Source organism: Neovison vison, chromosome 7, assembly GCF_020171115.1.
Source record: "Neovison vison isolate M4711 chromosome 7, ASM_NN_V1, whole genome shotgun sequence".
NCBI classification, from domain to species: domain Eukaryota; kingdom Metazoa; phylum Chordata; class Mammalia; order Carnivora; family Mustelidae; genus Neogale; species Neogale vison.
In genome coordinates this window covers 200066039-200089477 of record NC_058097.1, presented here as the reverse complement: position 1 = coordinate 200089477, position 23439 = coordinate 200066039, and the positions used below count along the sequence as shown (strand labels likewise).

The 23439-nt window shown below is 53.2% G+C and overlaps 2 protein-coding genes across 2 annotated transcripts; both read right to left on the bottom strand.

Annotated features, from left to right (window-relative positions):
- Window positions 1-249: 249 nt before the first annotated feature.
- TM7SF2 (transmembrane 7 superfamily member 2) lies at window positions 250-4660 on the bottom strand. Its single transcript, XM_044259635.1, has 10 exons — window positions 4454-4660; window positions 3864-4060; window positions 3721-3775; window positions 3088-3282; window positions 2905-3008; window positions 1583-1702; window positions 1327-1495; window positions 1007-1087; window positions 797-919; window positions 250-492 (listed from the first exon to the last, which is right to left on the bottom strand). The coding sequence occupies exons 1-10, from the start codon at window positions 4503-4505 to the stop codon at window positions 332-334; spliced, it is 1257 nt and encodes a 418-aa protein (XP_044115570.1). The 5' UTR covers window positions 4506-4660; the 3' UTR covers window positions 250-331.
- A 153-nt stretch (window positions 4661-4813) lies between these two features.
- Window positions 4814-21461, bottom strand: VPS51 (VPS51 subunit of GARP complex). The gene is made up of 10 exons (XM_044259634.1): window positions 21215-21461; window positions 20608-20737; window positions 8576-8722; window positions 8271-8490; window positions 7454-8171; window positions 6853-7068; window positions 6450-6668; window positions 5974-6095; window positions 5794-5881; window positions 4814-5201 (listed from the first exon to the last, which is right to left on the bottom strand). Exons 1-10 carry the CDS (start codon window positions 21437-21439, stop codon window positions 4941-4943), a joined length of 2346 nt encoding a protein of 781 aa, XP_044115569.1. The 5' UTR covers window positions 21440-21461; the 3' UTR covers window positions 4814-4940.
- Between the last annotated feature and the right edge of the window lie 1978 nt (window positions 21462-23439).

Genomic DNA, 23439 nt, shown 5'->3' with positions numbered 1-23439 from the left:
CCCCCACGCCTGGCATCCCCAGACTCTCCAGCCCAAAGCCACCTCTCAGCTTGTCCTGGATCCGAGCTGACCCAGCGAATTTTTAAACACCCTGGTCCCAGAAAGGGAGGGAAGTGGTACCATGGCTTCCAGATGTTTATCCAGGAGGAAGAGCAGCCCCTCCATTCCCATTGTTGGGTACTGGCTGCATTTCTTCTTGCTCCAGAGCCCTTGTCCGAGACTGTTTGTCCCTGCTTGCTGGAGCTCAGAGCGGCGCAGGGCCCAGGCTCCCGGTGCTGGCTGCACTGACAGACGGGTGGGCACCTGCCCTGCCCGGGTGAGCAGAGCCGCTTCAGTAGACGTAGGGCAGGATTCGGTAAGGCACGCGCCGGCAGTACTCACGCCAGGCCAGGCCGTACTTCCGCAGGCACTGCTGCTCGTCCCGGGCCTCGCGGTGCACCAGCAGTGCCGTGAAGTAGAGGACGTAGAAGTAGGGCAGCAGGTGGGACACTCCTGTGGGGAAGTGGAGGCTGTGACCGCCCAGCAGCCCCCCGGTTCACAAAGGTTTTCCCATCAAATGGCTCACAGGGACACGGGCTCCTTTGGAAGGTCTGCAGCGCGGTGCTGGCTCTCAAGCCTGGCATGGAGGCCCGCCCCTGCCACTCACTGAGTCCGTTCCCAGCTCCCTGACCCCTCCCTCTGCTAGGGGATGGGACATCCCCGTTCTCACCTCCACACCCAGATGGGACATCCTCTGGTCACTGCCTCTGTCCCCCTCATGTGTGGTCCCCATCCCGTGCCCCCCCAAGCCACTCACCACAGGGCAAGGACCAGGCCAGAGCCATGATGAGGTCTCCAAGGTAGTTGGGATGGCGGACCATACCCCACCACCCAGACACCAGCAGCTGTCGCCCCGTGGCTGTGGGGATGGTCTCAAGGCCTGGGGGAAGACAGGGAGTGGGATGGGGGAACGGGCAGGAGCCCAGCTGCACTGCTTCGCTCATGGCTTCCTGGCAGCCCAGCTCACCAGCCACTCTGGGGTCAGAAGGATTCTTCCGGAAGGTGTTCTTCTGGGAATTGGCTCCCCGGAAGATGTAGTAACCAACAGCTAGGGGAAGGCATGGGCAACTGGTCAGGGTCGAGGCTTAGAGCCTTCTAGGTGACCCTGACCATTCACCTGCAGCCCAGACTCCGTTCGCCTGGAGATCTAGGACCCAGCCCTTCCCCCACACCGCCCCCCCCATCCCCACCCCTGTGTTAGAGGAGCACCTGAGGCTTAGTTATCTACAGGGTGCTGAAGAAAAGGCAGGAATGAATGAAAGGGGGAGGAGTCCCGTCCTGACTGACCATTCATGAGGCAGATGAGGGAGGCCATGGGCAGCCCCAGGGCCTGCGGGTGGTGGAGCAGGAACTGGGCCTGCAGGCTGTAAGTGAAGGGGACCCATGCCAGGTCCCCAAAGGCCAGCATGAAGCCAAACCCATCGTGTGTGATGTCCATGGTGGTGAGGACGGCCTCCTGCAGGGATGGGACCCAAACACACCCGCTTAGTCCCCATGAGGTCCTCAAATGCCCTCCCTGCCTCTTCGCCCGGTCCCGCCTCACCTCGTGCCAGAGAGCATCAGCCACATAGAGTAGCTGGAAGCCGTTGACCAGCCACATGGCCAGTGAGGGAGTCCCCCGAAGCTCCGCTTCCTGCATCAGCAGGGCCAGGTTGATGAGGACCTGGGGACGTGGGAGAGGGAGGACAGGGCAGTCTGTCTCCAGCCCGCCCCCATGGAGGTGGCAGCACCTAGGGGCGTAGTGGCCAGCCTTTCCCCTTATCTCTCTCTCGGCTCTCGGCCACTAAGTCCTTGGCCCTTTGCTGAATGGATCGAGCCCCTCTACCAGGGGCAAAGACTTACGGATGCTTCCATAGGGGCTCCTTGCCTGTGGGCTCTCGCCTTGACCTGTAATGTTCCTTTGGGGAGAGCAACATAGAAAGCCACTGGACACGTCAGGCTTGGTTTTAAATCTCCGCTTTCCCACTTGGGCAAGTTGCTTTCCCTCTCCAAAGGCTCCTTCCCCCCAACACCATGTGGTAAATGGAGTTAATCGTGGACCTGCCTCACGTTGCTGTTGGACTTGCTGACACGAGGCATGTTCCTGGCTCACAGTAAATACACATGAGTAAACCCATCTGGTAGCGCTGGGTTGGCGCTGTCACTAACGTTACCACTTCTAACCCTCACCAGAACCTTCGCAGGAAGTTCTCACTTTATCCCATCTTACACGTGGGGAAATGGCCTTGGAGGCCAGGGTGCAGATCCACGGTGGACCCTTGGCCTCATCTCACCTCTAGTCTCCAGGGTGACATGAGGGACGTTGCCCAAGAGACCCTTGGGGAAGCTGTGACCACAGTCCAGCATGGGTGATTATAACCCATAACCACAGCTGGCATGTCCTCAAGGCCACTAGTGATGGACAGCTTGCTATCCATCAGTCTCAAGGATCAGTGTCAAGTTCTACACCGCTAGGACCAGCAGGTGGCATAGCATCAGCCTCTCCTGTCCTCAAAATAGAGTTTGAGCTTGATTTATTTAGAGTCGCACCTGCTCACCTAACTCCCTCCATGCTTTTTCTCCCTAGCACATAGCACCCCTGCCGTGCTGTACAGATTTCACTTATGTTTCGTCTGTTTTTCCTAGAGTGTAGGCTCCATGAGGACAGTCTTGTTTTTTGGGTTTTGTCTTTTTTGCTTTCCTATAACTTTCTTTCTCTTTTGTCTCCTTGTACCTGGAATAGTGTCCAGGGCCCTCAACCAGTATTTGTGGGATGAATGATTAATGGTTTTCATCTGTGCAATAGTGGCCCAGCCCTGCCCTGCCCAAGCACTGCTTTCCCCACCCCACCCCTCCTCCTGGCCCACATAGCCATGCCCAGCATACCCAGCCGATGAGGCCAGGCCGCAGTTCACAGAAATATTTGAAGTCGAAGGACCAGATGCGCGGGTTGAGCTCCCGTCCCAGGAAGAAATCGTAGATGGGATTGCCTGGAGAACAATGGAGCCTGAAGTCGCAAGCGAGCACCCCCATCTGCCTCTATCTGCACCCTACTGGGACCCCTCTCACCTGAGTTCCCCCCAGGTGCCAGGGCTGAGGCAGGGGCCACCAGAGCCTTCAGATAGAGAAGGAGGCTGAAGATGAAAGCTGTGAGGGTGGCTGCAAAGGCCAAGGGCAGGAGCATTTCTGGGAGCGCCCCCAGAGGCAGCCCGGCACACACAGCCAAGCCCACCAACAGGGCTGTCAGCACCAGGGCCTGGAAGCCTGAAACCAGTACACAATGAGTCCTGGGGGCTGCGCCTCTACACCTGTGCCCTTCCCCTCCCCTCCCCTCCCCTCCCTCCCTCACACACAAACACGCACACGCACACGCACACGCACACGCACACGCACACACACACCGGCAACACACAGACACGGTCCAAAGCCCAAGGAGTTCAATGACCTTGCCCTTGGCTTTCAGGGGGTCACCCCAACCACTGCTCTGGTGCAGAGTAAGAGCAAATGCTGCGGGTAGGTGTGGAAGAACAAGGGGCGTGGAGAGGGACACTGAATCCCCCAAGGCTACCCCGGGCACAGAGCGTAACACAGGCATCTAACGGAGCTTGGGGTTGGGGGCTACTCTCCACTGGGTCTAGAGCTCCACCCCCACAGGCACAACTCCAGCGCGGGGATCCATCCCCCACCCCCGCGACCATGCACCGTTAATGGGGTAGCGCAGGCGACTCTTGTCCTTCAGTTCCTGTCCCTCCGCCACCTGTGAGCACAAAGAAGCTCTGGTAAGGGGTGAGAGTGAACCCCCTCCCTCCGCCCCCCTCCCCCGCCATCCCCCGCCCAGTCCACACCTTGCGCGCCGGCAATAGGTAGAGAGCCGCCTGAAGGACGAGCCAAGTGAGCCACAGCAGCAGCATCTGCGGGCTCCACAGCACTTCGGGCCCCGGAAGGTAGGGGGGTGGGCCCAGGAGGCGCGCCGGGCCCGAGCGGGCCACCAGGAGCAGGTGGAACATGGTGGCAGGAAGCAGCAGCATCAGCGCCGCGGCGCCTGGAGACACGGGGGCGATCGCGTCGGGCGTCCGCTCCGCAGCTGTCCACCACGGCCCCCTCCGCATTCCCTGCCCAGGACCCCTCAGGGCTCCCCACCTACATTCCCACTGCCCTCTTCCATACCCCGTTCTCAGCCCTCAGCCCTTTCCCTTCCATCTTGAGCCCGGCCCCCTTGCTCGCCCGAAGATCCTTCCGCTCTCAGTGCAATCCCCCACTGATCCGGTGCTCTGCAGCCCCCCCCAGCTGCCCGCAACCCCCAGATCCCTCTGCCTCTGGACACCCTTCAAAGCTTTCCATTCTCAGATCCTCCTCCTCTGCCCCCTCCCGCAGCCGTTTGCAGTTCACCCCACTTCGCTGAGCCTGACCCCAGATTCCACCCTTGCCCCATTACCCAGGGGTCCCCCGAATTCCAGCGGAGGCCGGGAGCCCTGAGGAGAGGCCATGGTCTCCGCTCCACCGAAGTGGGGGAGGGGATACACAAGAGTCCGTCAGAGAAACACAGTCCACCTCATCCCGAGGACACAAGCCTGGTGACGCGGGGTTATCAGACCGCTACACAGGAACCTACTTGGTCCCCGCGCTCGGACTACCACCACCGGCGGCCCGAGATCTTTAAATGGCCCCACCCCCGGCCCATCCAGGGCCCATCAATCCAGCCAATCGGCTCGGAGGGCGGGTCGGCCGCGGGCGCCTCCCGAGGCACCTCACAACTCCACCCCCAGCCGGCCCCGCCCCCGCAAGCCAGAGGGAGGAGGAGACAACACGTCTTTATTGCGGGGTCTGGAGGCCAGGAGGGGAGGGGGCCGTGGACGCACTGGAGACCGGGGGATGGGGAGGTTGGGGTGACAGCGCAAGCCCGCACATGGCAGCGGCCCCGCCTAGCCCCGCTCGCAGATGACCTCGACGACACTGGGTTCCATGGGCACTGGGTCCGGGCAGCGCAGGGCGGCCGAGGCCACCACTTCATCCAGCAGCAGGTGCACAAGCTCCTCATCGGCCACGAAACGCCACAGGTAGAGCTGCAGGAAGTGACAGTCCACCTGCACCTGCTGCAGGCCGAAGCGCCCAAAGGTGCGCAGCCGCACGCATTCGAGCAGCGTCTTCAGGCTGATCTTGATGATGCCGGTTAGCACGGATACCTGCGGGCAAGGATACAGGAATGCAGCCCTGGGACAGCCCGCGTTGGGAAGGGCCACTAGGTCCCTGAGGGCACCCACGTTCTGGGCAGGGGCCAGAGAGACCGCAAGAGGCCAGGGTGTGAAAGTCCCAGGACCCTCTAAGAGGGAGGGACAGATAAAATGTTGGCACCATCTTCTGGAGAACAGACAGGGATGGCCCAACGATAAGAAGCAGAGGTGGGGGTCAGCACTAACATGGGGAGCCGAGAGGCTTGCTGAGTTAGAGACAAAAGAACACCAGGTGCCAGAATGTGGGCTGGTTAGGGGCAGAGGTGAAGGTGTGGACAGGGAATTCCTGGGGAGGACCTGGACTACTTTAACGATAAGGACAAGAGTCAAAGAAGCATTCTAATGCACATCCAGACCCAGGCTGGGAGCATACCAACGTCAGGGCAGAGGGCCAAGGGATATGGTGACAGGGGGGCTCTGAATGACCGTTCACTCCTAGAAACAGCCCAGAGATGGAGCCTGGGTAGGGACAGAGTCCGAGGTTCCCTGACTCAGTATGGGACTGCTTCAGCTAACCTTCCCAAGGGCCCCAAGGGACTCAGACCTTGTTGAACTCCACAGGGCTGAACACGTCAATACGCTCAGAAAACAGCTTCTGGATGTTGCTCAAGAGATTAGTGTCCATTGGGGCGCTGGATGGTGGGGAAGACAAGCAATCAGAGCCCACCCTGCACCCCCATCCTCCTCTGTCCACTCCCCCTGCGGTTACCCTGGCCAGCCAGACCTGGGCGTGTAGCTAGGTGCATAGCGGCCCTGCTGCCGAGAGCTGCTGTACACAGAGAAGGTTCTTTTGCTGGAGTCGCTGCTCTGGGCCTTGCGGACACCCTCTTCATACAGAAGCCCCACCTGGTGGTGAAAGGAGGCATTGCAAGGAGGCCAGAGCAAAGGGAGCCTCCAGGACACCCTAAATGAATCACAGGGTAGCGGGGACCTGGTATCTAGTTGGTACCTGGTCATTGTTTAGAGAACCAGGGGAGTGGGGCAAAGGTGGGACATAAGACTTGGTACTGAGGCCCCATCTTCCGTGCTAGCCCTGCCCGCCCTGATCCCCTGGATGAAACGGGGGCAAAGACACCCCGAGCCAGGGCTGAGGAGGAACAAGGCCATAGACGCAGGCACTGATGTCTTGATCTTCTGAGGGCTGCTACCCCCACACCCACAGCCTGCATCAGGAGCGCCCGGCCAGCCTGGGGGCAGCACCTGCACATCAATCGCCGTGGTGTCCTCCACCACCCGCTTCATGACAGCACGCACGTTCCGGGGCTCCAAGGTGCTGAGCCAGTCCCGGGTCTCCACACTCTTGCGCAGCATCTGCGAGATGACCAGGCCCTGCACCTTCACATAGTGGGTCAGTAGCCTCCGTGCTGTCTCTCTTGCCTCCGCACACAGCGTGCTCACGGGCGTCACCGGAGACTGGTCCTGAGCCGGGGCGCAGAGGACAGAGAGACAGTGAGTGCTGGGGGCAGCTCAGGGGCCCCTGCCAGGCAGGAGCAGGGCACAGGCTGGGCCGGGGCAGGGCCTAGGCAGCCGGCCTGAGTCTGACCACGACAGCCCTGTCCGTGGGGGACCACCATCCCTGACCCTGCTGCGAGCTAGTGGTCACCTGCACAAGAAACTGTTCATCAGTGAGGGTGAGGATGTAGGAGATGGTGGCTGTCTCATAGTCCAGGCAGAGGCGGGAGAGCAGCAGGAGCAGAGCTGGCGGTGTGGCACCCCCCTTCTCCCCGGGGCTGTCACAGAAGCTCTGCGCTGTCTGGCACATGGAGCGGATGAAGCCCACGATGAGGCCCTCGCGAACACCCTGGCTGCAGAACTCGCCCTGTGAGAAGGAGGGCCCCGGATACATAGCAGGTTCCCTCTCCCAGGCAGGGGTTGCTAGCGACCCTCGTCTGGGACTCTAAATGCCCTAGCCCCTCTCCAAGGGACAGCTTCCTCCTGCATTCCAGGACCCAAGAGCAGCTCCCCTGCTTGGTGGGGGTTGGGGGGGCTGCAAAGGGACAAAGCCAGGGTGGGGGACCCTGCTTGCAGATGCCCTCCAGCCTTCCCCTCCCCTCCAGGCTGTGCCAGTCTTCCTCCCGACTGTCTGAAACCACATACAGAGCTCCTGGGCAAGGACTGGTGCCCTACAAACTGCCAAACTCTAGGATGAATAAAAGAATGCCCAGAATGGGGGTGGGGGGGATATGCCCAAAGGCAGGCCATACCCGGAAGTAGGGCTTATTGGAGAAAGACACCTCCTTGGCCGTGAAGAGGTGCACAGCTGCCAGGGAGGCCTTGATGTGGCTCAGGATGGAGCTGGCCACGTTGGCCAGCAACTCGGCCAGGCCGGGGCCTTCCTTTCCAGCCAGGCGAGGTGCAGCCAAAGCCTGCCGCACGTCGGTCAGGCAACCCAGGAAGGCGGCGCGCAGGCCCTGCAGGTGGTGGCCTAGGCGCTCCCTGGCCACCCGCTCCACGATCTCCGTGGCGGCCTCCGCCAGCCCTGCAGCGGCCAGCAAGGCCCCAGGGGCGCGCAGGCGCCGATGGAAGCGATCCAGCGCCCGCACCAGCAGCGAGTTGTCGCCGCTGCCCTGCTCCTGTGCCAGCCGCCGCTCCACCAGCGCGAAGTAGCGGCCACCCAGCTCCCGGGCAAAGGCCGCCAGCTTCTCGGCACCCGCCGGGCCCTGGGCCGCAAACAGCTCCTGGTAGGCCGAGGCCACCTGGCAGAGGCCACCCACGAAGCCACTTCCTCCGAGATCGGTGAACTCTAAGACGTCGGGAGCGGGAGGGGAGGGCCCCAGCTCTGCCTCCAGGCTCTGCAGCTCGGCCTCCAGCCGCCCGCGGGCATGCGCCAGGAACTCGTCACACAGCTCCTCCGCCGGCTCGCCCAGGGCCAGCAGCAGCTCCACGCACTCTGCCTGCTCCGGGGCGCCCGAGCCGCCCTCCCTGCGAGGTGCGAGGTGGCGGTGAAGGACAGGCTGACACAGGTCGGGGTGGGGTGGGGTAGACGCCCGGCGGGGTGGGTCAGCGCCCCGGGGGCCACACCTGAAGCGCTGCCGCAGCTGCTGAGCCAGACGAGCCGTGATGACCTGGCAGTCGTCCTGGATGGCGCGGAACGAGGGCAGGTGCTGGTACTGCTGCAGCACGGCCCGCGCGCGGCCCTGGTAGCGCACCGCCTGTCCGTAGGCGCCCAGCTCCACGCACTTGGTGAGGCGCGAGGGCAGCTCGAAGAGGAACTGCAGCTTCCGCAGCAGCGCGTGGACGCCTGGGGGACGGGGACAGGTGGTGTGAGCCCCAGGGCTCCGGGCGGCCCGCTCCGGCTCCCGCTCCGGCTCCAGGGCCCAGCCCACCTGCTAGCTTGGTGATGCGCTCGTGGCGGTCCTGCAGGGTGGCGCTGATGCGCGCGCTGAAGTCCGTGATCACCGCCATGTTGGTGGCCAGCCGGTCCATCTCGTCCTCCATCTTCCGGAAGTCGTTCTTCATCTTCCGGATGGTGTCTGGGCGGGCAAGGGAGCGGGAGAGGGCAAGGGGGATACTTGGCACAGGGGCAGCGCTCAGCTTGAGGCAGGGTCCAAATGCTCCCCCCAAACACACACTCATGCACCTGTGTGCGCGCGTGCCTCTTTCCCAGATGCTCCTGAGCCAGCTCAAGGGCCACATTGATGATTCAGTGCAAAAGGGTCTGCCATGGTGCTTGGTCACAGTAAATGGAAGGGAGCACGCCTGGTGTGCCCTGGTGCAGTGGGGAGAGGCTTATGGACCCACAGTCCCTGCACTCAAGATGCCAAAGGAGAGCACAGAGCACGTGGCAGGAACCTGTCTGCTCCTGCTGAGGGGCATCCTCTGTGTCCAACCCACTGCCTGGCACGGAGGAGACACCTTCATGTCCTTCCCAGAACGCCCAAGCCCTTTCACTTCACCTTCTGGAACATAGCCAACCCTCTCTGAAGGGTCCTTTCCCTTTTGTCTTAAGGGAAACCTGCCTAAGGAGATAGTTCTTTTCATACCCAGTGCCTCAGAGCCTGGCCCCTTGACACGTCTAGATAGTTTCTACTCTTCCTCCCTTTAAGACCCCAGCTTCTGGTTAGACCATGCCATCAAACTACACCCCTCTTGCTGCCATCCCTGTTGTCCTCGGTGCCACACCTCTACGTTGCTGATCACTGTCACCTCCTTGTGGACAAGAACATCCATCCATATGGGGATGCCTGGGTGGCTCAGTCGGTTAAGCGTCTGCCTTCTGCTCAGGTCATGGTCCCAGGGTCCTGAGATCAAGGCCCCGCATCAGGCTCCCTGCTCAGCGGGGAGTCTGCTTCTCCCTCTGCCCCTCTCCCCAATCCTATTCTCTCTCACATCCTCTGCTCTCTCTAATAAATAAATAAACCTTAAAAAAAAATAAAAATCCCTAAAAAAATAAATGTATTACTGGGATAAGGGTACCATTCCAAATCAGTGGGCAAAAGATGAATTATTCTACAAATAGTGTTGGGACAAATGGAGAGCCATTTGAAACAAAAGTATAGCTGGATTCAGACCTCACACCTGACACACGCACAATCACACACAGACCAGATGGATCCAAGTTTAAGTGTGATTTTAAAATGTAATCACAAAAGTATGTGAAGAAAATCAGGGAGAATTTTAAATAATATTAGGGATGGAAAGGTCACTCTACAACACTTCAAACTCAGAAGTCATCAAGGAGCAGATTAATAAAACTGTTTGATCTGCAAAAACCACCATGAGCTAAATCAAGACGAACTTTTTAAAAAAGATTTTATCTCTTTATTTGAGAGACAGGGAGAGGGAGAAGCAGACTCCCTGCCGAGCAGGGAGCCAGATGTGGGGCTCTATCCCCGGACTCTAGGATCATGACCTGAGCCAAAAGCAGATCCTTAATGACTGAGCCACCCAGGTCCCCCAAAGATGAAATTTTTAAAAAAGGGGCACTTGGGTAGTTCAGTCAGTGAGTGCCTACCTTCAGCCCAGGTTATGATCCGCGCGCTCTCTCTCATGATCTCTCGCTGTCAAATAAATAAAATCTTTTTAAAAATAATAAATAAAATTTAAGAAGAGCTGCAGGTCATTTCATAGAGGGCTATTTTTCCTTAGTATATAAAGAATTCTTCTAAATCAATATGAAAAAGAACAGCCCTATAGAAAAATGGGAAAAAGACATGAACAGGCAGTTCAGAGACAAGGATATCCAACAGTTCTTAAATAGGCAAAAGATGTTCTACCTCCCTCACTGAAAAATGGCAACTACAGAGATGTTCACTTTTCACCTATGGGATTGTCAAAGATGAAAAACGACCAGGGTATCGACCACGGTATTTACGAATCTTAGCTGCCGGTGGTCATGCAAACTGATGAATGTTTATGGAAAGGAGCCCGGCAACATCTACCTGCAGTCATCTGTGAGTCTTCCCACCCATACCTGGTTTGTGTGTGGCTCCTGGACCATGGGAATATTCTCTGAGCAGGCCTGGGGCAGCAAACCAACTTGGGGAGACAGCAAGAGAAGCAAGGTAAGGAAAGAAACATCAATGACAATGACTAGGGAAATCAAAGGGAACAGACACAGAAGTTGCAGGAAAAAAACCAGAGAAGATAAGAATGAACCCACAGAGCGAAAATCTATGGAGCAACTGAGAGGTTCTAAAACTTTACACAAGGAAGCCATGAATCAGCAAAACGAGCTGTTCATGTTAGCAACGCGGTCTATGGCACAAGACCCACTCATCCTTATTCTTAGAGATGATTCTCTCGAGAGGAAAGTTGCTAAAAAGTAAACTCACATAAATGAAATGACTATACTACTCGTTGGGGCCCCACTGTGGAGGTGTTTGTATTTTGTTAGAAAAGAATGATTGCATTGCCAAGTCACAGACAGTGAATTAAAGAACACAGCACACACAGTGCTGCGTAGTTAAAAACTGAAGAAAAGGGGGCGCCTGGGTGGCTCAGTGGGTTAAGCCTCTGCCTTCGGCTCAGGTCTGATCTCAGGGTCCTGGGATCAAGCCCCGCATTGGGCTCTCTGTTCAGCAGGGAGCCTGCTTCCTCCTCTCTCTCTCTGTCAAATAAATAAATAAATAATCTTTAAAAAAAAAAAAATGAATAAAAGGAGAGCAAAGGCAAAAGAGGGAAGCTGAGGCACCAGAAGATCATGGGCTAATGGTCATGGAGAAGCCTGGAAGCCCAAGAGGCATTTCATCCTCCCCCAAATTCTGTTTTGCTTATAAACAGTGTAACGTGTTGACATAACCTCCTTCCAGGTTTGTCAAATGAAACCATCAAAAGAGCAGATTCCTTTTTGGAGTAGGTATTTGGGTCCTTGAGTCTGACTTCCAAAGGGGAAAAAAAAAGAACCCAAACACTAAGTTGTCACTGAAAGAGTAAAAGAAAACCTACTGCTGGTGTCACTGTTGCTGAATGCACAGGCATGGAGCCATTGAAATGGAAACAGAAGTTGTTACCATGTGAAAAAACACCAGGAAAACCCACACCACTGAGTAATAAAGACTACACTGCACATCCTTGAACTATTTGCAGCCTGTTAAGAAAAGCAGCTTGCACCAGGGCAAATGTTTGGACACGCAGATCCTAGCTTGGGAGAGGAGTGGGTGGTGACTGGTAGGAGGCTGCAGGGGGCCCTGCCAGCCTGGGTGCTGACTGCGGATGGGTTCCATTCAGGAAACTCCCGCAGCTGTCCTCCTGTGACCTGTGCACTTTTCTGTATGTCTGCACGTCTTCAATAACGTTTACTATTAAAGGTTGCTTTGTCACCGCCTGGGGAAAGGAATGGGAAGAGGCTTTTCACGGTACAACCTTTGAGACCTTTTCAGTTTTGAAACAGATAAATGCAATTATTACAAAATCTAAATGTTGAGGCCAGAGGCTGGCAAAGTGCAGCCTGGAGGACAAACCTGACTTGATCCCTGTTTAGCATTTTGGTTTTTAACTGGGATATGATCGGAATACCATAAAATTCAGTGGTTTGGGGGGCACCCTGGGTGGCTCAGTCAGTTGAGCATCTGCCTTCCGCTCAGGTCATGATCCCAGGGTCCTGGGATCGAGCCCCATGTCAGGCTCCTTCTCCCTCTGCCCCTCTACTCCCACTCACATGCTTTCTCTCTCTCTCTCTAATAAAATCTTTTTTAAAAAATTCAGTGCGTTTTAATATTTTTAGTATAGTAACAAGATTGTATAACTGTTGTAATAAGCACTAGGTCTTATGGAAGACCAACGAAGCACAGACCTATACCCCAAAACAAACAATACATTCTATGGTAATTAACTGAATACAAATTTAAAAAAAAAGACTAAGCTAAAACTTGCAAAAAAAAGAAAAAAATCGTATAACTGATATACGATCTAGTTCCAGAACATTCGTCACCCCAAAGAGAAGCCCTATAACCCTTGGCAGTCACTCCCTATTTCTCCTTGCCTCAGACCCTGCTAACCACTCATCTGTTTTCTATTTCTATGCATTTGCCTGTTCTGTACATTTAACACAAATGGAATTATACAAAATGTGGCTTTTTGCACCTGGCTTCTTTCATTTGGCACATTTGCAAGGTTCTCTACATTACAGCGTGAATTTGTATGTCGTGGTTTATTACGGCCGAGGCATGTTCTATTGTGTGGATCCACATCTGCCTCCCCATCCACCAACTGGCGGCCTTCTGGATTGCTCCTTTGGGCTACTATGAATAATGCTGCTAGGAGCACATTCACGTACGTGCTTTTGCGTGAACGTGTTTTCAGTTCTCTTCAGCATGTTCCCACGAGCGGAATTTCTGGGGTGTATGCCAACTCTGTGCTTAGCTCTTCGAGGAACAGCCAAAGTATTTCCAGGTGCACCATTCTGTCTTCCTGCCAGTAATATGAGAGTTCCAAATCCTCCACATCTTCACCAACATCTGTCATACTCCATTTTCTGGAAATCCCAGTGGTGTGCAGTGGTATCTCACTGTTTTTGTTTTTTTAAGATTTTATTTGGGGCAACTGGGTGGCTCAGTGGGTTAACCCTCTGCCTTTGGCTCAGGTCATGATCTTGGGGTCCTGGGACCGAGTCCCGTGTCGGGCTCTCTGCTCAGCGGGGAGCCTGCTTCCCCTCTCTCTCTCTGCCTACTTGTGATCTGTCAAATAAATAAAAATCTTAAAAAAAAAAAAAAACAGATGTTATTTATTTGTCAGAGAGAGAAGCAGGCTTCCCACTGAGTGAGGAGCCCAATGAAGGACTCGAGCCCAGGACCCTGGGCTCATGACCTGAGCCGAAGGCAGACATTCAGTCGACTATGCCACCCAGGCGCCCCTCACTCTGGTTCTGATTTGCATTTTCCCAATAACAAATGATGCGAGCTCTTTGGTCATTTGTGTATGTTCTTTGGAGAAACATCGCTTCAACTCCTTCCTCCATTTGTATATAGGGCTATTTGTCTTTTTAGTGCTAAGTTGTCCAAGTTCTTTATATATTCTGGATATGAGACCCTTATTAGATGCATGACTTACAAATACCTTCTCCCATTCTGTGACTGTCCTTTACTTTCTCAATAGTGACCTTTAGGGGGGGCACCTAGGTGGCTCAGTAGGTTAAAGCCTCTGACTTCAGCTCAGGTCATGATCCCAGGGTCCTGGGATGGAGCCCCACATCGGGCTTTCTGCTCAGCAGGGAGCCTGCTTCCCCACCCCCCCGCCCACCCGCCTCTCTGCCTACTTGTGATCGCTTTCCCTCTGTCAAATAAGTTAAAAAATCTTAAAAAAAAAAAAAAGTGACCTTTAAAACATAATTCTTTTTTCTTTTTTTGAAGATTTTATTTATTGTTTTTGAGAGTGTGTCCAAGCAGGGGGAGGGGCAGAGGGAGAGAAAGAATCTCAAGCAGACTTCACACTAAGCATGGAGCCTGACATGGGACTCAATCTCATGACCATGAGATCATGACCGGAGACAAAACCAAGAGGCAGATGCTCAACGGACTGAGCCACCCAGGCACGCCCACAAAACTTTAATTCTGATGAAGTCCAATTTGCCAATTTCTTTCCTTTGTTACTTGTGCTTTTGTTAGTGTTTGTACAGAGGAAAGACACTCCTGTGGGTCCCCTCCACTCGCCATACCCCAACACGACTTCACATCTGACAGCAGACCATCAAGCAATTCTGCAACACCAACTGGGTGTCCTACGATTTAACTTAATTGTGACACTATTTACGTGGAGTTAGTGTCAGATCTTACGGGTTCAGGGCTCAGTTACAAAAGACCTCCATTACCCCGGGGCAAGTAGGTGGCTCAGCCCGTTCAGCGGGCTTGATTTCAGCTCAGGTCATGGTCTTGGGGTCACGGGATCAAGCCCTGCATCTGGCTCCACGCCGGGCTGCAGAGAGAGCTTGACAGTCTCGGTCTCCCTCTTCCTCCGCTCCTCCCTTCACATGTGCACACTCTCTACACATAAATATTGTTTAAAATAGCAGATTTCAATCTTTCTGTAGTAAATTCAATGCCTGGGCTTCTCAAGAGACAGTTTTTAATGATTTTTTTTTCCTTCCTGTGTATTCCTTCATTTGCCAGTCTCAAAAAGTTTTGTCAAACAACAGACATTTGAACAATATAACATGGTCAATCTAGAAATCAGCTTCTCTCTCCCGCCCAGGGCATGTTGTTGTTGCTGTTTAATGCTACCGTTTGTTATTTTTCTGAGTTACTAAACCTCTACTAGTCTCTGAACCAATTCTGCGCGGTCTGTGTCCTTTGTTGTGTACAGCCACTGAAATCCGTACTTGGTCAGCTTAGTGGTCGGCTAGTTATTAGACAGGGATTTCTTTAAATACCTGGAACGAATAAATCTCTTTAGTTTTTGCCGAGGGGCTGCGTGTGTGTGTGTGTGTTGGGCATACCTTAGACACTCAACCAGGCAGTTTACAACTCTGCCTTAGCCCTCACTTACTGCTTGGGCAGAGCCCGAAGGTGAGCCAGAGGAGAGAACTAAGCGCATCCCGAGGTCTTTCTTAAAAGCAAGTGTACCACCTGATGTACGGGGCCTTCAGCTTTCAATATGGATGTCTCATTCTCGGCTTTTCCTTCTTAGCTTTTGAGTCTGTCTATTGTTTGCCGCCAGTGTTATCCATCACTTCACTTCAAGGAGACACAAAAACTGCCCAGAATTGTTTTTGACAAACCCTGCCTCCCCCTTCCCCCATGAGAGGTTTTTAGTACTGGGTTAACTTCAAGGTCAGGTCAAATAAAGAGAAATCTGTGGCGTGGAATCTTTCAGGGAACCACCAGACAGCTTACACAGACAATTCCTCCAGCATGAGGCTTTGAAAGAGCTCCAACCCTGTTCTGGTCCTTCCACACGAGAAGTAATGCGCTGTCTTCCGAGGTTACTACCGAGGAAATTGTGAGGGTAAGTTAAACCACCACAGAAGGGACACCTGGATGGCTCAGTTGGTTACGTGTCGGACTCTTGGTTTCAGCTCAGGTCACGATCTCAACATTCAGAGATCAAGTCCCAAGTTGGGCTCAGTCCCAAGCTAAGATTCTCTCTCTCCCTCTCCCCTTCCTCCTCATGCTCTCTCTCTCTCTCTCTCTCTCTCAAATAAGTAAATCTTCAAGGGGGAAAAAAAAAACCCCACCAAATTCACCACTTTTACTAAGATCTAGCTGTTTTTCTTAAATATAGGCTCCTCAGATTAATTGCAAACCTTTGATTAATTTCTAGAGTTCCGGAAAAAAGTTGATTCTGAGCATTTGGGCCAGGTTTTTTAGTTGCTTTTATGGAAGAGAGATTTCCCAATGCGCTTGCTCCACTATTTTTGCTGATGTCATCTTGGATGTCACAGCTGTTCATGTTAAATGTGCTTCTCCCGAATCCAGCCGTGTCCATTTCCCCACCTACAGCCCACAGCGGCTCTCAGGCTAGGACAGCAGAAACAAGTACAGAAACCAGAGGGCCCACAAAGCCTAAAACGTGTACTTTACTCAGAAAAAGCTTGCCAGCCCTCACGTATATCCTGTGCGATCGGTCCTGCTCCCCCTCCGGTGGCTCTTGTTCTGGTCAGAGCATTCCCAGGACCTTTGCACGGCTTCTTTTCTCAGCCTGAGCAGCTCCGCCTCCAGACCCTCCCCCAGTCAGCTCTGCATCATTCACCTTCATCATCACCTCCTCACAAAACCCCTTCTCTGCCCCCCTTTCTAAACCACTCCCGAACCCCCCCATTACCCTATTTCATTTCCAGAGCTCTTGCTGAGCGAGAGGATCTCTATTTATCATTGTCTCTTTCTCTAGAACGTATCCTCTGTGATGGCTGAGAAACTGTCTTGTTTGCAGCTACATCCCTGTGCCTAGAACAGTGCCTGGCACACAAGCGATCAAATATTTAGCAAGTAAGTGAACAAAAGAATGAGTCGATCAAAGGGATATAGCTTCATGCAGATACCACCTTCCCTCTACGACCACTTCTGTCTCCACTGTCGGCTTGGCCTCCTCTCCAGGGCCATCAAACAGGCATTCCTCAAAGCTCTGTCCTGGGCTCTCTGCTCTTCTCAGGCTCTATCCAGTCCTCCAGCAATCCCACCCACACTTTCCCTTGAAAATCTCCTCCTCTTGGGCGCCTGGGTGGCTCAGTGGGTTAAGCCGCTGCCTTCGGCTCAGGTCATGATCTCAGGGTCCTGGGATCGAGTCCCGCATCGGGCTCTCTGCTCTGCAGGGAGCCTGCTTCCTCCTCTCTCTCTCTCTGCCTGCCTCTCTGGCTACTTGTAATCTCTCTCTGTCAAATAAATAAATAAAATCTTTAAAAAAAAAAAAAAAAAATCTCCTCCTCTTCCCACTGGACTCACAGGCTTATCAACTGCCAGCCCAAATCCCTCCCCTGAGCTCCGGGCCGACATACCCGTCTGCCTTCTTGTCAGCTCCTTCTGTATCGCTCCCAACACCTCGAAACCTACTTCCCTTAGCCTCAGCGTTATGAGAACCCACCCCTCAATAAAGACTCCCCTTAGTCAGAAGGCCACTCCTTAGCAGTACTCCAAGGAAAGAAAAGACGGGGTAGACTAGATCCACCAAGATTCCTTCTGACATGGGCGCCTGGGTGGCTCAATGGGTTAAGCCTCTGCCTTCGGCTCAGGTCATGATCCCAGGGTCCTGGGATTGAACCCCACATCGGGCTCTCTGCTCAGCAGGGAACCTGCTTCCCCCTCTCTCTCTGCCTGCCTCTCTGCCTACTTGTGATCTCTCTCTCTCTCCCTCTGTCAAATAAATAAATAAAAATCTTAAAAAAAAAAAAAAAAAAAGGTTTCTTCTGACAGCAGATGCTGTGATTATGCTTCACCCCATAGGATCTCCAACGTTCATTTCACGCCTGGCTCCCCTTTAGGGGTAATAATCAAACCAAACTAAACCAAAACTCTAGCTCATCATGACCCTCTTCCCAACCTGATTTTCTCGCAGTTTCTTGAGCACCACACCCACCATCCGACCATCAAGCTGAAACCTCGGGGTCATTCTTTATGCCCAAAGATCCTCAACACCATGGCCCATCAATATTGCCGCAACTATTTCTCGGTTTGTCCATTACCGTCCATCTCCACCGCTACCAACCTGATGTAAGCTCCCCAGATCTCTAGCTTGGACAAGCAAAAAGGCCTCCCTCCAGCCACCTCTCCAACCCACTCCTCCCAGAGCAGCTGGAGGCATCTTTTCAGAACAGAAATCTTCCCTATCACTCTCGTGTCTGAACTCCTTGCTTAGCTTAGTGCTTAGTACGGATAAAGGCAAACCTCCTTACTATGCACTTACGCTCTACAACAGCTGCCCGCCTGACTAGCCCTGCCCACGCGCAGCCCTCCCTGCTACAGCAGAGGCGCTCCCGACCCCTGGTGCAGGCCAACCCCTTGCCCGTGCACTGCTCTATCTCCTCACCCTTTCCCGAAGACTCTGCCCCTGCCATTTCCCTCTCTCTGCACCATCCATCAGCACTCCAAATGCTGATGTTTCAGCCAAGCTGATCAATTCTGTTTCTTGGAATGCTTCCCTCCTGTGGCTGCTCAGATACCCAGGGCCCTGACTGTCCTCAAACCTCTGCAAATGCTGCCTCCTTTGTGAGATCCTCCTTCTCTTCAATACGTCCAAACGTCAGGATGCCCCAGGGCTCAGTCCTTAGACCTCTTCTCTCTGTACACTTTCTCCATCAGAGAGCCCCTCTTACTCCCCCGTACCTCGAGTTCCAGCCTTCTCTGAACTCCACACCCTTCAAGTAAGCAATTCAAAACCAATTTCAGATCCTTCTACTTCCCCCTGCTGCCATCTTGGTCCATGCCACCAGCATCTCGCCTGAACTGCTGCAACAGCCACCTAATGGGGGGCTCGGCCACCTTTGCCTCCCTATAGTCCCTTCCCCACAGAGTGGACAGAGGGGTCCTTTCGAAATAAAAGTTAGGTTACCCCATTCTCCTCATTTCATCTCATTCCAAGTAAAGAGCGGGATCCTCATGAACACTTTCATGTCCCGACAAAATCTGGTCTTCTACAAAATCCTCTACTACCACCCACCTCTCTCCTCCTCCCTTGCTCCCCCTTAACTTCCTGCCATACTCTGAATTTGTCTGACATGACCTTTCTTCAGAGCCTCTGCACCTGCTGCTTCCTCCCCAACCAGGGCTGGTTCGCAATCCTCAAAGCCCTGCTCAAATGTCACAACCTCCAACGGGTCTTACACCTACTCTAGCTGTTCTCTCTACTCTATTTTCTTCTTCCAGCACTTACTACCGCCTTGGTGCATTCATTTATTGACTGTCTCCCCAACCAGGATACGGGCTGCAGGGAGGACCTCGACCTAGCTGGTTCATTACTATATCCTCAATATGAGGAACAGCTCTTGGCAAAAAAAAAAAAAAAAAAAAAGAGAGAGACGGAAAAAAAAGAGGCATTCAATGAATACTTCTTGAATGGATGTAAGACTTTAAAGTATTTATAGATTTAGAACCCCTGATTCCAACACTCACTTTATAATTTTCTCCCTTTCTTAGAAAAAGATAAAATAACAAGCCATCCTCATTAAGCAAGAGCTCAATGTCAAAACTATACAAATTCTAACACAGGGAAAATGCAATGCTTGCAAAATTCTGGTGGGCAATTTCGTAACTCAGAGATTATGATGATTTCTTTTCTTAAAAACAATTTATTTATTTTAGAAAGACCATGGTGGGGGAGGGTCAGAGGGAGAGGAAGAGTGGGAAAGAGAAGCAGACTACCCACTGAGCTTGGAGCCCCAACACCAGGCTCAATCTCCATCTTGTGACCCTGAGATCACAGCCTGAACCAAAATCAAGAGTCGGATTGTTAGCCAGCTGAGATGCCCAGGCCCCCCTAGAAATTCTTTTTGGTGGATGCTATTAGCAAATAAAGGATGCCTACTCATTGAACCTGCTTCACACCAGACAAAAGAACAATGACCACACCCAGGATTGTGACAGTAGTAGGGTAAGAGATGTCAGGATGAACCTCACAAAGGTTCACCCAACATTCTCAGAAACCACAGACAGACCCTGTCTTCCCGCTTCTAGGACTAAGTACACAGGGGTCCAAAATTATCATGAAAGTCTGAGTAGTGCATTTCACCAACATAAGAAGAGTAGTTACTGTGACTGATAGCTGAACATTGTCTAGCACTGTCCTAGACTGAGAATAAAGAGGGCAGGAAGGGGAAAAAACAAAACAAAACAAAACCACCTTTTCATGATCTTTGTGTCCCTTAATGTCCTAAGTTTTCTGTTTCTTTGCTTGATTTAAAAGGGGAAAAAGGGGACACCTGGGTGGCTCAGTGAGTTAAGCCTCTGCCTTCAGCTCAGGTCATGATCTCAGGGTCCTGGGATCTCAGGGTCCCATTGGGCTCTGCTCAGCAGGGAGCCTGCTTCTCCCTCTCTCTCTCTCTGCCTGCCTCTCTGCTCTGCTTGTGATCTCTGTGTGTCAAAAAAATAAAATTTTTAAAAATAATAAATAAAAGGGGGCAAAGGATAGAGGAAGGGAGAGAAAGAGAGACAAGCCCAGACACAAGACAGACCTGGACAAGAGAAGAAAGCTACCACTAGTAAGAGAAACAAACTCATCCCGAAACATCCTTAGTGTCAGGGACTCCAAGTGGTTCAGGTAACCCATGTCAGCCTAAAATTTCATTTTGGTTTTTCCCCCTTTGATCCTTAGAGCAACCCTCTAAGAGCAGCTATTACCTCTCTAGTCATTCGACCACCAAAGCTCTGAGAGGTGAGAGGGGATTAATGTCAGGGAAAGACTAGAGTCTGGGTCTCCTCCCCCTGAATCCCCTGCTGGTTTCCCCGACACAGGACAACAGGTAAGCAACGGGACTGTGTGTCCCAGCGGGAATCACCTGTGGCGGAGATGAACTTGTTGTAGTTCTCATAGACCAGGGTCTGCATGTCGCTGTCCAGAGCCCGGATCTGCCGCACCATGTCTGTCTCACTGTCCATCAGCTGGGCCAGGGGGCACTCTCTACGCAGCTGGAGGAAATCGGGCTGTTAGTGCTCAGGTCCGGGGACCCCCATGGCCTTCGGCTAACCCCTACCTGGTCGGTTTTCGGTGAAAGAAAACCCTCATCCGACCCCTGTCAGGAATCCTAGACATGGGGCCTATCAGTCAGGAGTTACTGGATTCGACCCTGTTTGGGGTTTGTCAGCCTCTGAAATGCTCAGACCCAGCCAGGGCCCAGTCCAGAGCCCATTAGCGCCCGGGCCACGCCCCCTGCCGCCGGCCTACCAGAAAACACCAGCCTCGGACACCTCACACTCCACACCTCCTTAGGCCAGGGCAAGTCTGCCCATGCCCCCCTTACACTCCAGCTCTGCCCCCGCTTCCTCCCCGAGGGTCGTCTTGTTTTTAGGAGCCCCTGCTTCCCTCACCCCCGCAACAAAGTCGAAGTCATGACCTGGGGGTGCAATGTATCAGGGGTTTGGTTCCTCCAACACACAAAAACACACCTTGTCCAGGTACACTTCCGGGTCGAAGTGCGCCCCGTTGAGATCCGTCGGGTCCAGGGGGTCCGACCCTGGGGGGCGCCCCGCCGTCTCCCCCTCCGAGAGACCGTAGTAAAGCTTCAGCATCCCGTGCGCCTTCCGCCGACGCTCCGGGGCCTCTGCCTCGGGCCCCTCCGGAGAGTCCCCAGGTCCAGACCCCGTGCCGTGCCCAGCGGCTGCCGCCGCCATCGCTCCAACTGCAGCCCACAGGCGTGAGGCTGGGAAAAGGACCGGGAGGAAGCACTTCCGGGACCCATAAAGTTCTTGTTGCAACGAGGCAGTCCTTCAGCTGAAACATCCCCCCGCAACCCTGGGTCCTTCGAGACTAGCGTTCCCCCGTCTCTTTCCTCCGCGAGCGAAGAGGTTCCGGGAGAGCCCCAGGTTCCCACTAGCCTCTTGAGCGCAAGGAGTGACTGGAACTTGTGGGGTGCTTCCCTCCCAGCAGGAAAGAGAGTCGTGGCTCCCAGTCCCGCAGCCCCGCACGCAGAGGCCCCCGGAATACGTCCCTGGATGCCGCGGACGCAGCGCCGAGCGAGATGCCGCGAGAGCGTGTGCCTGACATCCTGGCATTGGCTCGTTACCTGGGGCTCCCCCCAGTTTCCCTCATTCCCAATCCGGGATGGGGGGGGGGCGACTTCACAGGAGTCTGCGAGAAGGCTGAGAGGGTTAGATGCCCGTACAGGGCGTGCGGTGCCTCTAGCTGCCAATGCTGCTGCCGCTGCTTTTTTTTTTTTTTTTTTTTTTTGGAAGTCCCCAAGCGCAACATACATGCTTAGAAGCCCATTTCTTGAGATGTCAGGGACTGGTGGGCCATACAAGTGAGGGGCTGGTGGAGATGTCGAGGATCATTCTCATGCATCCAATTTCATCAAAATGCAGGTGTCCACCAAGGTGCAGCGCTCAGTCGGACAGCAATGAAGTTCAGATTGAGAAAAGATGAGTTTTAATAGAGAAAACGACTTTATCGAGGTGGTCCTTGGAACATTTTCTTGTGATTGGCTGGCGGCGGGGGCGGGGACTGGGGTGGGGGCGGGGGGGTGTTGGAATAGTATCCACCTTGTTTAATCATTCTTTGGCAGGGGTCCCGCAGGCCAAACACATCCCACCACCTGTTTTCATTTGGCCTGTGAGCTAGGACTGGTGTGTTGCTTTTTTTGTTTTTTTTTAATGGTTAAAAATATATATAAATGACATTTCATGAGGTGAAAATTTTGTAACACTCATATAATCAGAGTAGATCTTTAAAGTTCTCATCAGGAGAAAAACAATTGTAACTTGTAGGGTTACAGATGTTAACTAGATTTGTGATCCTTTTAAAATATATACAAATATCAAATCATTACATTGTACACTTAAAAATAATGTAATATGTCTCAGTTTAAGACAATTTTCATAAAATACAAAATCATGTGAAAGTATATTAATTATGGCAGTGTCTATAATTTTATTTGAACACAATCAGGCCCCCTTGTTTACATATTTTCTATGCCTGGTTTTGCATTACAAAAGAAGTGTTGAGTAGTTGTGAGAGAGACTTTATGGGGGCTCCTGGGTAGCTCAGTTGTTAGGCAGAAGGTCAGGGTCCTGGGATGGAGCCCCTCATCAGGCTCCCTGCTCAGCAGGAAGCCTGCTTCTCCCTCTCCCACTTCCCCTGCTTGTGTTCCCTCTCAAGCTGTGTCTGTCAAATAAATAAGTAAAATCTTAGAAAAGAGAGAGACCGACCAACCTTATGGGAGCCAAAACCTAAATGATTTACTATCCGGTCCGTTACAGGAAAAGTTTGCTGACCCCTGCAATCTGTGTTCAGAAATGTTCATGTTCCAAAGGATGTTCAGAGGCGGTTTAAAAAATACGGTGTCAGAGGGCACTTGGGTGGCTCAGGGGGTTAATTAAGCCTCTGACTTAGGCTCAGGTCATGATCTCAGGGTCCTGGGATCAAGCCCCAGGATCTCTGCTCAGCGGGGAGCCTGCTTCCCCCTCTCTCTCTGCCTGCCTCTCTGCCTACTTGTGATCTGTCAAATAAATGAGTAAGACCAAGAGTACAGCATATCTAGCTGGTGCCATTCCTAGAGCCTTGTTTAGTTACTCAGGAACGAACACTTGATGTTGCTATTTACCATTACATGTTCAGATGCTGATATTACAAGTAGGTATTGTTCAGGAGAGATACAAAACATTCATAACCGGTA